Consider the following 14,526-nt stretch of genomic DNA (forward strand, 5'->3'; position numbering starts at 1 on the left):
GGAAACAAAACTAAAGTACACAAATTGCTATCAGAAACATGGCAAAACTAATGGTTGTAATGCTTGTGGTTACTGAATTTTGGTGTTTGTTCTTTTGTTATTGTTGAATAAGTTGCAACATTTGCCTCACAGAAATTTTTCCTTGCTGAGATGCTATTTGTGTGTCTAAAGAACATATGAGATCAGGATTCATGGTATTAAGGTAGCTTAGATTTTGTGCTGGCAGCACTTACAACAGTATCTCTGGCCAATACAATGCAGAGGGTGTTAGTTGGAATACAGTCGTACCTGTACTGTTCACCAAAATATCACTATTATGTAACTTGAACTTTACCATCCGCTGAAGTTTTCCATTCTTATAGCAATTCATGGTCACAGCTTCTGGTGCATAAAGAGAGTATACAATGCACTCCTATCTCTTGACATGAGGCTGCAGTGTCAGTATTTCTTTCTTACACTCTGGTGCCTCTGTTTTCCCCAGAAACAGCTGCACTTCACATATCCGGGCCAGATATCTCATTAAATAAGCATCAAATGAAAAAACTACAAAGAACAAAACTCATCTAGCTTGAAGGGGGAAACCAGATGGCGCTATGGTTGGCCCACTAGATGGTGCTGCCATAGGTCAAACAGATATCAACTGTGTTTTTTTTTTTTTTTAAATAGGAACCTCCATTTTTAATTACATATTCATGTAGTATGTAAATAAATATGAATGTTTTAGTTGGACCACTTTTTTTCGTTTTGTGATAGATGGCACTGTAATAGTCACAAATGTATAAGTACATGGTATCATGTAACATTCCACCAGTGCAGACGGTATTTGCCATGTTAAAATGGACCATTTACCAATTGCAGAAAATGTTGATATTGTGTTGATGTATGGCTATTGTGATCAAAATGTCCAACGGGTGTGTGCTATCTATGCTGCTCGGTATCCTGGATGACATCATCGAAGTGTCCGGACCATTCGCCAGATAGTTACGTTATTTAAGGAAACATGTGAAATGTCAACCATGACCTGCAACAAATGATGATGCCCAAGTAGATGTTTTAGCTGCTGTCGTGACTAATCCGCACATCAGTAGCAGACAAATTGCATGAGAATCAGGAATCTCAAGATCGTCGGTGTTGAGAATGCTACATCAACAGTGATTGCTCCCGTACCATATTTCTATGCACCAGGAATTACACGGTGATGACTTTGAATGTCATGCGCAGTTCTGCCTCTGGGCACAAGACAAATTACTGGATGATAACAGATTTTTTGCATGCATTCTATTTAGTGACAAAGCATCATTCACCAACAGCGGTAATGTAAACTGGCATAATATGCACTATTGGAAATGGAAAATCCACGATGGCTGCGACAAGTAGAACATCAGCAACCTTGGTGGGTTAATGTATGGTGTGGCATTATGGGAGGAAGGATAATTGGTCCCCATTTTATCGTTGGCAATCCAAATGGTGCAATGTATGCTGATTTCCTAGGTAATGTTCTACCAATGTTACTACAAGATGTTTCACTGCATGACAGAATGGCGATGCACTTCCAACATGATGGATGTCTAGCACATAGCTCGCTTGCAGTTGAAAGGTATTGAATAGCATATTTCATGACACGTAGATAGGTCGTCGAAGCACCATCCCCCCCTCTCCTCCTCCACCTCATCCTTTTGAAAGAAATATTTTGAGTTTGTTATTTATACAGAATGATGGAGGTACAATCATGATATCACACACACACTTAGAAATAAAACAGTATTATATAGAGAGAATAATTGGTAGAGAAGGGCTGTAGGTCCATAATGTAATAAGTAGGTATGAGAGAGGACATGACAACACATATGCCTTAATAGTGGAAATATGGTGCATACTATAGAGGAACGTGGTGACAAGGGGTGCAACTTTGCTTCTGCCATTTTTTACCCAACATTTAAGGCTTTAATCAAACAAATTGTTTACACAAGTATCATTCAAAGTATTTTTCATCGCTGGCCAGTACTTTCTCACATCTTTCAGGCACTATATGAATTCCATGTTGAAAAAATTGTTCATCTTTTGAAACGACCCACGAATCGATCCAATCTGTAGCTTCTTCATGAGACCAGAAGTGTTGGTCAGCCAGTCCATGCGCCATTGATCTAAACAGGTGATAGTCAGAGGGAGCAATGTCTGGATAATATGGTGGTTAGGGTAGAACTTTACATTTTAACGTTTCCAAGTACGTTTTGACCTCTTTTGCAACATGAGGTCGGGTGTTGTTGTGCTGCAAAATCACTTTATCATGTCTCTTGCTGTACTGTGGCCATTTGTCTTTTAATGCTGTACTCAAACACATTAGTAGTGTTTGGTAATGAGCACCTATGATTGTTTCACTTGGTTTTAACACCTCATAGTGCACGGCGCCAAGTCGGTCCCACCAAATGCAGAACATTATCTTGGAGCCGTGCATATTCAGTTTGGCCATCAACGTGGAAGCATGGCCATGCTATCCCCATGATTTTTTGCATTTAGGGTTATCATAACAAACTCATTTTTCCTCCCCGCTCACAAAGCAATGCATAAATCCCTTCCATTTTTGCCTCTGAAGCAATTGTTCACAAACACACAACTGCTGTTCAACATCTCTTGGTTTCAGCTCACACGGGACCCAAGTTCCTTCTTTCTGAATCAAGCCCATAGCATTGAGACATTTTGAAATAGCTTGCTGTGCCACTCCCACTAATCGTGCCTATTCTTCTTGAGTTTGATGTGAGTCTTCACTCAGCAATGTCTCCAATTTTGCATCTTTGAAAACATTCTCTCTTCCACCACTATGCTGGTCTACAACATTAAAATCACCATTATTGAAATGCTGAAACCACTCATGAAATGTTATTTCACTGTCCACAGCTCGTGGACTTGTGGTAGCATTCTCGCTTCCCGTGCACGGGGTCCCGGGTTTGATTCCCGGTGGGGTCAGGGATTTTCTCTGCCTTGTGATGACTGGGTGTTGTGTGTCTTTCATCATCATTGACTCGCAAGTTCCTGAAGCGGCGTCAACTAAAAAGGACTTGCAATACGGCGGCCGAACTTCCCCACATGGGAGCCTCCCGATCAAAAATGCCATATGATCATTTCATTTCACTAATAGCGTCCTTACCATATGTACTTGAGAGCATATAATGAGACTCTGCCACTGTTTTCTTAAATTTGTAACAAAACAGTAACACCTCCCACAAATAACGGGGGCTCTTAAACTAACTTTTTATTTTTTCAAGAACAACTTTATGATGCAGACACAAATCAACTAATGTTCGAATGAGGTTATGTTGACAGAGGTCCAAGATAACTGCCTGACGTCTGTGATCCGTTTCTTTCGACCGCTAAATACCGTTGTCACCACCTGTCAGCAAACGGCAGAAGCAAAGTTGTACACATTATATATACTCCGCGGGACTCACAGACTTCGAACGTGGTCAGGTGATTGGGTGTCAGTTGTGTCATTCATCTGTACACGAGATTTCCATACTCTGATGTGATAGTAAAGTGGAAATGCAAAGGGACACATACAGCACAAAAGGGTACAGGCTGACCTCATATGTTGATTGACAGAGACTGCCGACAGTTGAAAATGGTTGTAATGTGCAGTAGGCAGACATCTATCCAGACCATCACATAGGGATTCCAAACTGCATCAGGCTCCACTGCAAGTACTATGGCAGTTAGGCAGGAGGTAAGAAAACTTGAATTTCATGGTCAAGCAGCTGCTCATAAGCCACACATCATGCTGGTAAATGACAAACGACGCCTGGCTTGGCGTAAGGAGTGTAAAGACTGGATGATTGAACAGTGGAAAAATGTTATGTGGTGTGATGAATCATGGTACACAATGTGGTTATCTGATGGCATGGTTTGGGTATGGCAAATGCTCAGTGAATGTCATCTGCCAGTGTGGGTTGTGCCAACAGTAAAATTCGGAGGCGGTGGTTTTAAGGTGTGGTCACATTTTTCATAGAGGGGGCTTGCAACCCTTGTTGTTCTGCATGGCACTATCACACCAAAGGCCTACATTGATGTTTTAAGCACCTTCTTGCATCCCACTGTTGAATAGCAGTTGGGGGATGGTGACTGCATCTTTCAACATGATCAAGCACCTGTTCGTAATGCATAGCCTGTGGCAAAGTGGTTACACGACAATAACATCCCTGTAATTGACTGGTGTGCACAGAATCCTGACCTGAATCCTATAGAACACCTTTGGGATGTTTTAGAACCCAGACTTTGGCCAGGCCTCACCTACTGACATCAATACCTTTTCTCACTGCAGCACTCCATGAAGTATGGGTTGCCATTTCCAAAGAAACCTCCCTGCACCTGATTGAACATATGCGTGCAAGAGTGGAAGCTGCCATCAAGGCTAAGGATGGGCCAACACAATATTGAATTCCAGGATTACTGGAGGGCGCCACAAACCTGTAAGTCATTTTCAACCAGATGTCCAGATACTTTTGATCACATGCTGTGAAATTCTCTCCCAATATTTTTGAGTTGCAAGTCATATGTAATTGGAATCATAAAAGTATCAGAATGCAGAGTAAAGCAATACATATGGATCCAATACTAACACTCATACAGATTAGATCACAAGAAGTTTGCTGAGAGAGATTAAAGGGGTTCTATGCACAACATGGATAACATAAATTTTATCTGCATGAAATAGATTGGCACCTACTACTATTATTCAGCATTTGTCTAACCTTTTAACCATTTATCGCACATTAACCCCTTTTTTCAGTTTTTCTCTCTGGTAGTATCAGTTGTGGGATATACACAGTTTTCAAACTTATAACATTCTGTGGTAATAGTGATGGTTTTCCAAGTAAATTTTGACACAGTGCGTATAATTAATCATTATTGTTTAAAAAGAACTATTTTTTCTAAATTTACTAATAATGCTCCACTTTAGGACAATTTTAACCCATTTATAGTTTCACATTTTGGAAAATATTTTTGATCTGTTGGTCAATATAGAACATAAGTTATGAAGAAATAATGCAAATGTAGTTTCTGTAGTTACTTAAATCATGACTCCCTTTCTTCAATTTCACAGGAAGAATATTCCTTTTATTTGGCTTCTAGATTTTTTCTGCTTCCCAGAAGTTGAAAGATGCTTTCCTTCATGACTGATGTCTTGTTTATTTTGATTGAGCCAAGCTAGATATGTGGTCTTGGCTGTGGAGGTTTCCTCTTATGACTTTGGGGCAGTTGTTTTGCATAAATTTGTTGCTGTTGACAGATTGATTGTCTTTGCTTTTAAGCTGTCGAAGAAAACTCAGAAAATTGAAAGGGAGACTTTACAAAGTTTCACCAGAAGCTTTTTGCAGAAAATTTTACTTAGTAACTGGCCATTAACCACTAGAATCTTTGTTTAGCCCTTCTTAATCAGTCCTGACTCACACAGTACAGAATCTGCAATGGTGGGCTCTTCTCTTGTCAAATTACTAAAATGAGATTTGCATTGGCTCACTTTTAAGCATGCCAATGTATATTCTCTTTCTCACCTCCCTATTGACTCTGATCCCACATTTGACAAATCTTCTGCTTGTTGTTACTACACTGATGAGCAAAACACATGTGGTTTGCATTGTTTTCCACTTGATCACCAGAAAATTTCCCAGGCCACAGCAGCGGATTCTGATTTGTAGATTCTGCTGCACTATATCTGCATTTGTTACCCATGTTCAGCCAGGCAGATTTGTAGCTCTGTAGTTCACTGATATTTTGCCTATTGACACCAAGGACATTCAGACCAAGCAGATGGTGTGACGTGATTGTACCTGGCATTATCTAGATGCATAAACTGAACAGTTGACTTACCAGCGCCAAGCCTGCAATGAACATCAGTCAACTCTGGCTGGGGCATTCTTTACGTGACCAAAACCTCTAGCACTTTCCAAAGTTTTTACTTGGATTTAGTGGATCTTTATTCGAATACATGTTGGCTCGTCATCCTTGACACTTTCTGCAAATTTCCCTTCACTGTTCCTATGCACTCTACTGTGGCTCGTTCCACACTCCAAGCCTTGCCATTGATCTTTTGGCTTAAGGGTTTGCATAAAGTGACTGTGGCAGACAATTCCTCAATTTTAAGTAACAGGTGAAGAAACTTCATTCCTGCCACACTTGGCATCAAGCTCTGTTGGTATACTTGTCTTCCTATCGCTCCCAGCCATGTGACAGACCTTTGCCAGAGGAGATATTACATGGATGGCGCCACCATATCTCGCTTCAGATGCAGCACCCACCATGGTGGGTCGCACCCACTCCCTGTAGGTAGGCAAAGTCTCATACGAATGATTTTGTCTCTTACAGATGAAGGTGCTGGGAGCAATGGATCATGGTACATTTTCTTGTATGTTCTAAGTTGCCCCTGCATGGATCAAGAGGGTTGCTGAGACCCCACCAGCATCAAACATGTTCATATGAATTGTATGCTCCTGCACAGACTTCGTGCTTTCAGGTTCTCTGCCTATTTGGCTGAAGCAGCCCTCGCTGCATCTGGCTACCACAGGGACCGCGCTATCGGCACCAGTTGCAGAGCCAATGGAAGTCAATGCCCTTTCATGGTCGTCGCTTTCTCAGCAGCCACTATCGTCTGGAGATGGGCCCTATTCCTGTTGGTTGTCCCATGTGCCGCCTTGGGTCCCTCTGCAGCCGTCAAAGTGCCTTTGTCTTCATTTACTGCTCCGCCTCTGGATGTGGGTGTGTGCACTCTCTGCCTGGTTTTTCTGCTGGTGTTCGGAGGCACGCTCAATGTGTGTGCTGGGGCACAGGCAGGAGCTTGGCACCTGCCTCAATTTCGGCTCCCATCTCCTCATTGTCAGTTGCATCCAGCACTCGCCCCCATCATCATTTGCTCATCTCACTCTGCAACGATGGTGGCATTTGGGGGTGAGGGGCATGGTACACTGAACTGATACCATACCATGTGCATCAAAGCTGGCAACAGAATTGTAAGCTTCTATCAGACACTGACAGCAGTCATGCCACATCCTGTGGGACAAATGGTGCCCGCCCACTGCCACATTGCCTCCAGCGGCTCTGTACCATGAGCGCTATCTGTCGCAGCAATATAGGACAGCTGGGAGCAGCGACATTACCCACTTGTACTTGGAGGCATTTCACTATGCCCGCATCTCGTGGTCGTGTGGTAGCGTTCTCGCTTCCCACGCCCAGGTTCCCAGGTTCGATTCCCGGTGGGGTCAGGGATTTCATCTACCTCGTGATGGCTGGGTGTTGTGTGATGTCGTTAGGTTAGTTAGGTTTGAGTAGTTCTAAGTTCTAGGGGACTGATGACCTAAGATGTTAAGTCACATAGCGCTCAGAGCCATTTGAACTTCACTATGCGAGCACTACTTACTCCCGGCTCTGATGCCATTGTTCATGCTTAGTTCAGAGAGCCTCATCCTTGTCAACACTGAGATAGCATGACTCTGTTTCTTGCTGTATGATTTGTATTGCGGCCTCGTTTGTTTGGAGAAATATTTATGCATTCAATGTGAGCACCATGTTTTACATGACAAGTGTCAAAACGGTGTCCCATTTCCTGCCACACACAAAGCAGCTGGTCTCTCGTTATTGAATTCATAGCTTCATTAATGTGATGTCGCAGGCTCTCCTAGAGTGGCATAGGGTAGATAAAAATGCTAACTTTTACGTAACCCAACAGATAAAAGCCATAAGGCTTGAGCTCTGGAGACCTTGTAGGCCACTGGCGATGAAGTTCATCTTCTGCTCCTCTTCCAACCCAACGTCCTGGAATGTGTCATTCAGGTAACATCGGACGTGCTTAGATAATTTCTCTATGAACGTCAAAACGGTGTTTCATTCTTCTAAGCTCGTCTGACGTTGCCTGAATGACGCCATTCCAGGACTTTGGATTAAAACAGGAGGAGCAGAAGATGAACTTCATCGCCAGTTGCCTCCAAGGTCTCCAGATCTCAAAAAAATGGTTCAAATGGCTCTGAGCACTATGGGACTTAACATCTGAGGTCATCAGTCCCCTAGAAATTAGAATTACTTAAACCTAACTAACCTACGGACATCACACACATCCATACCCGAGGCAGGATTCGAACCTGCGACCGTAGCGGTCGCGCGGGTCCAGACTGAAGCGCCTAGAACCGCACTGGCCGGCCACACTGGCCGGCTTCAGATCTCACACCTAATGAATTTTATCTATGAGGTTACGTAACAAACCGTGTTATTATTCCGCCTTATCCTTACATTCTTGGAAAGTCTACAACATCGCATTGTTGAAGCAATGAATTGGATAACGAGAGACCAGCTGCTTCGTGAGTGGCATGAAATGAACCACCGTTTTGATGTTTGTCATGTAAATGTTAGTGCTCACATTGAACGCATTAAAAATTTGAACTTTTCTCTTTCCAGGAACGTTGGAATTGTGTTTCTATCTTCCGTAGTTTGGAAGCATTAAATTTTTGAAATCTGTTCCTTCTTCCTGAGTAGCCTGTATTACTGTATTGTATTTACAAATACGGCATAAAAATTAATATTTATTTAAAATATCATTTGTTGCATTAGACTCTCTTTTATTAATAGTAGTGATTGGAAGTCTCGTGAAATTTTATGTACCAGTGTTAGATGAGTCTCACTGTGATGAAAAGTTTCAAAACTTATGCTCAAATATTTTGATGTAAAATTTTACGTTAACATTCTTTTTGTCTTGCACATATTTTAGGCTCAAACTTTTCAATTGCATGTATTTATTTTAGTACCGATGGGCTGAAATTTCAGTTTACCTTAAACAAGAGACTACAGGAATGTGACTGTCAGCGTCTCCTCTACAGGCCAGGTGCTCATTCTAAACAGTCGGAAATCCGATTTTCGTTTTACTGCATTTTTTGAAAGGTATATGTGTCTGCAATGTTGAGAGGGAAAGGTTTTTTAATCCGTGCATTACAAAAGTTTCTACAGCCCATTGTTCAAAGCAGTGGCACGGCCACCGAGGGACACTCAAAGTCGGAGATGCCGGCTCCGCTAGAGAACTTGTGCCGTGACACACGTTCGCAACATTATTTATATTGCAGTATGCATGCAAATATATTCGCTGTCGAACAACGTGTGCAGGCTGCCGAACCTAGCATGCACAATTCTGCCATATCGGCTTTTCTCGCCAAGAAGAATGAGGGAATTTCTCTCCAGGAGCAATTCGAGTTTGTGGAAAGACTGATATACGGCCCTGAAACTGCAGACAAGAGGAAAGTAACGACAACGCTTTTTTTGTGTCAAATTTAAGTAAAAATTGGTCAGAACATAATTTTTAGTCCGTCATATTAGATTAGGCATTTTGAATTTCGAAAATCTATCTTCAGGTTTGTGTTCATCGGCACCAAAAAAATTTAATAACATGTAGTTTTTATGCAAATTGGACTAATAATACGCTTAAAACTTTTCTTTAAACTTTAAACAGGTTTTTCACGCGAAACGATTTTTCAAAGTTGCGTGAAGCATAAAATAAAAATGGGTCAACCTATTAACTTCTACCTTTGACCCTTGGAAAGTCAACATTTTTCTTAGGAGCTTATACCCTTTATATATGAAATTTGTTAATATTAACAATTTTTGTAGAGCCATAAGTAGTGAAGCAAACCCCCGAAAATTGAACTCAAAGTTCGAGTTAGCACCATATCGTTAAGTTTAATGTTATTTCATTGTGGTTAGGTATAAGCTCCCATAAATTTAATGTAGTATCGACTGATGTTATCCATTTTTGATTTCAGATAACTCTGGAGGGGCTACACTGCATGCAATCTGCACACTTCAAAGTTGCAGGTCCTTGATCAGACCATAATTACGGGAGCCTTTTTGTTTTTTTCTTTTTTGTATTTAAAATCTAAAGTAAAGTACAAAGAATCCTGTAAATGTCTTTTCATTGTCTCAAAAAAGATTGCTTAACTTAACCTATTTTTTGCTCATTTGAATGAGAACCTGTCCTTAAAAATGGTTCAAATGGCTCTGAGCACTATGGGACTTAACTTCTGAGGTCATTAGTCAACTAGAACGTTGAACTGCTTAAACCTAACTAACCTGACATTACATACGTCCATGCCCGAGGCAGAATTCGAACCTGTGACCGTAGTGGTCGCGCGGTTCCAGACTAGCACCTAGAACCACTCGGCCACACATGCCGGTGCCTGTCCATAAAGATTCTGCTATTTGTTTCATGAGCTCCTGGTCACTGTTCGTCTAGGCTAATTGAAAACAAATAATAATAAAAGTCTATAACAAGTCAAAAATAAATTGGGTGAAAAAATTATGTCATCCTGTACATGTATACAGAGTAATGTGACCACAGCCTATGTCTGATGTCAACTTGCAATAACCACTGAGACGGCAGCTGGCAGCACTGGCTGCTATATCTACACCCTTTACTCACAACCACTACATACACAAAATTTTGCTAGCTGATAACTGTGCACCGAATTATGACAAAGTTAAAGAAACATTAACACAACACTTACCTGCCCAAGCACAGAGTCTTGTCACTGACAACTGAATGCACACTGGCATGGAGCTGGCCTTACTCAAGAATATTTGCATATTGCAGAGGAGATGTAAGAGGATGAGGCCCCACTGACAGTGGCCTGATGTGTTTTTATTTGCTGACTGAGGTGCTGGCTGCTGGCGACAGTGGTCTGCTCTTGCTTCACCTGGCCACTGTAATGGTGGTTGCATGGCTGTGTCGCCACATCCTTCTCCTCTTCTGTGGAGCTGGCACCACAGGCACAGGATAAAGGAGGACCAGGAGGTGTGGGATGCTGCTGGTGGAAGGTTGGCACAAGTGAGGAAACCCAGATCTGCCCAGGTCACCTGACAATGGTGACAGCAGTGGTGGCAGCGGCACAATGACAGCTTGCATAGGCTCCTCCACATCCAAAGAGGTGTCTGTCACAGGGATTCGTCATCAGCTGTCTCCTGCCCAACAGGGTGTGCAGATGGAAGTGACCCAGACAATGATGTACTGGCCACGGTGATGAACCTACAAATGAGTCTTGGTGGATCATGTGGCAGCAAGAGATGGAGGCAGGAATGACATGGGAACATCAGCCCACTGCTCTGATGAGCAGACAACACCCGGGCAACCACCGTAAGACACTAGTTAAGGGCTTGAGGTGGGCAGTGGCTCCATTTCAACGTCATTGCCACCCACTGGCACATCCAGGGATGGAGCCTCCATGGCACCTGGTACTGGGAAGGGGCAGAACCTGCAGGAAGGCCATCTGATGGCGTCCACTGCGTCTGTGGCAGGTCACTGCCAAACTGAGAGTGCAGTTGATTCTGGTGATAGGAGAATGCTGTCCTGCTGGCGTCCACAGTGAACATTCACTGGCTGTGCATCTCCTAAACTGTAGCCAGTGTCCATCCCAGCTGGCAGCCAAAGCAGTGAACCCATCATGGATTGCCCACAGCATATCGTGAAGAGCACAGACATGCCACAGGTTGTGGGGCAGGATGTAACAGTTGTAGCATTGTCTGGAGTTATTGGTCATTTAGAACCTCTGTTCAGCTGGGACTGTTCAGTGGGGTGGTCCTGTAGACATTTAGGAACAGTGGCAATGCCATATCGGCAGCCAAGCACTCTGACAATTGCGTCTTAAATGTACACATCAATCGTTCTGCCTCACCATTCGATTGTGGATGAAATGGTGCAGACGTGAGGTGAGTAACACTGTTCCAGATGGAGAAATCACAGAACCACACTGAGTCAAATTGTGGCCCGTTACCAGACACAATCATCTGAGTCAATCCTTATCTTGCAAAAATCTGTGTTAGAGCTAGCACAGTAGCATCTCCCAAAGTGGAGCTCATGAGCATGATATGTGGATAATTTAACAGTGCATTCACCACCAACCACTTGGAATGACAGGACGGACCCACAAAATCAATGTCAAAGCAGTCCCAGAGGTCATCAGGAGTGGACTAGCGATCAGAAGATCATCGTGGAAGGGGGTGGGTGAGGGGGACTGTCTGATGCTCAGCACATTCTTTGCACCTATGGACAAGCTTCTCAATCACTGAATAAATCCTTGACCAGTACACAAAATTTTCAGGTGGGCTATGCCCCGGTTGAGAAGAACAAGATTCTGGAGTCACAGGACAGGTGAGATGACAACATGGACATTGTCTGAACCAATACAAGGAAGGTGTGTACCATTAGCCACTGTAAGCCAATTATGAAGATGGAAAAAATTGTAGAGCTGGCCCAACTCCTTAGTGGACAGCTGGTTGAGTCAGCCTTTTGAGACAGAATGAGACACCTTATGGAGCACTCGATCATGTTGAGTGGCTTTCTCTATGCACTTTGCTGTGACTGGGAGCCACTCCAACGCCTGCTTCACACGATCATCCATTTGGAAACACGCAACTTTCGTTCTGTCAAATTCTGGGTCAGGACCAATGGGTAAGTACGTCAGCACATCTGCAATAGTATGATGAGCAGTGGGACGATAATGAATTTCATGTTGATATACGCTCAAAAATAGAACCAACCACTGAGGTGTTCATGTGGTCCTGTCAGGAAGCCAAGAATGGGGCTGAAATTGCCAGTGATGAGATGGTATTTGTTTCCATAAAAGAAAATGTGGAACTTGCAGATCACGTAGACGACGACCACCAAAGTTTCCTTTTCTGTTTGCAAATAATTGTGTTGAGCTGCTGTTGACTTCATTGAGGCATCTGACACAGAACATTCAGATCCATCAGCTTCTCTGTGAGACAAAACCGACCCAAGCCTGTTCTTGGAAGCGCCTGTACCAAGAATCAACTGTTTACGCAGTGTAAAGGTAGCAAACTAAGGGGAAGACCTTGGCAATGACTTGATGTGTGTGAACACCTTGTCACAGTCCACTGAGCAAACAAAAGAAACACCTTTCTTCCACAAGTTGTTTAAGGGATGAATGACATCAGCCACAGTGGGGATAAATTTTGAATAGTTACTGACTTACCACAAAAATGCTTGGAGTTATTTCAGGTCACGTGGCTTAGTAAGTCCAGGTGCACTTTTATTCGCCTAGCTGCTTGTGGGGCCAAAATGGATCCTTCGAAACTCACTCTTCCTGTTGTTGATGTGCAAAACATAAAGGGTGGATGGCGATCTAGTGAAATCAGACTATTTTATACTGACTTTCAGCAGCACGAACTTCCAGAGCAAGTTAAAGCAGGTTTCCTTCGCTTCAGTGTGCAGTCTTATTTTCTCAACCAAATTAACTGTTTTACACGCCAGCTCTTTGGGCATGCCACCTTACGTTGTAAGGGAAAAGCCACTTCAAACAAATGTCGTAAGGCCACCCAAGGAATTAGTTGTTCATTTCCTCTGAAGTGTGTAAACTGCTCTGGAGATCATCCTGTTTGGAGTAGGGACTGTAGTGTCTTGTTTGATGAAAAGAAGGTACAAGAGATCAAAATAACTAAGCGTATCTCATATGGTGAGACCAAAGAGATCCATAAAGCCTTGTACCTCTCGAAGTTCGCTACCTCCTTTGCATCTGTTCTTAAATAGCCACTTCAGAAGACTGATGGTGCTACACAAACGAAGGTGGCTAGTGTTAGCACTAGTACCAGCGTTTGTCAATGCACTTGTACCACTGCAGTGACTTTGAATACTTTGAAGCCCGTACTTCCTCCCGAAGTACCAGACAAGGCCATGGTTGCCAACATTGTGAAGCTACTCTGCTCCTCCACAAGTTTGGATTGGTCCACTGTCCATCGTTGCCACTACTACCTCTGTGGCTGCAACTCTGAAACATACCCAGGCAAAAGAACTGGAGTCTAAGACAAAGAATCAGCTGCGAATTCAGATGAGAAGCAAGCAGTCTAATGATATCTATATATATCTATAGAACTACAGAACTAATGTGCTTTGATGTTGGCCTGCCTGGAGTACACATCTCGCCCCAACACTGAACCTTCCCTCACTACGGGCTCATCTCCTTGGCAGAAAGAGAGGGTGAAAGAGCAACCCTCATTACATTGGGAAATTAATACATTCAGGACAAATGTCGAAGAACTGAAACTGTTAGTACAGGAATGCCTCCTGTGTTTGTGTTTGCAGGAAAGGCATTTAAAGAGCTGATTCTACTTTACTCTGAGTTTATACACTATCACAGGGATGACCTGACTAGGGAAGGACCAAGGAAGGAATTGCTTTGCTTGTCACTAACATGCGCCACTCCTCTGCTTTCCCTCTATCTACTGACCTGAAAGCGGTGGCAGCTGAACTTTATGTGCATCAGAGGATCATTGTTTGCTCACTATATTTACCTCCGCACAATGCTATTAACTCTGAGGCTCTTACAGATCTGATACAAGTCTACTGGGAGACCTCAATGCCTGTAATATTTTAGTCAGCTCGAGCTATACTTGCCCTAGGGGGTCAAGTCTGGGAGAGCCTCATGATGTCGCAGAAGCTGTGCATCTTCAATACATTGAGTCCCACTAAATTTCTCGGCTGCTACTGGG

General features: G+C 43.0%; 1 protein-coding gene across 1 annotated transcript in view; it reads left to right on the forward strand.

The window, feature by feature from the left end:
- LOC126298476 (dynein axonemal assembly factor 11-like) overlaps nt 1–9,868 on the forward strand; it is a 307,265-nt gene extending 297,397 nt beyond the window's left edge. The window contains exon 11 of the mRNA XM_049989811.1: nt 9,789–9,868. Coding sequence (XP_049845768.1) covers nt 9,789–9,848 — 60 coding nt within the window. The 3' untranslated portion in view covers nt 9,849–9,868. The remainder of the gene's footprint in view (nt 1–9,788) is intronic.
- The last annotated feature ends 4,658 nt before the right edge of the window (nt 9,869–14,526 follow it).

This window comes from Schistocerca gregaria, chromosome X (genome assembly GCF_023897955.1).
Source record: "Schistocerca gregaria isolate iqSchGreg1 chromosome X, iqSchGreg1.2, whole genome shotgun sequence".
Lineage (NCBI taxonomy): Eukaryota > Metazoa > Arthropoda > Insecta > Orthoptera > Acrididae > Schistocerca > Schistocerca gregaria.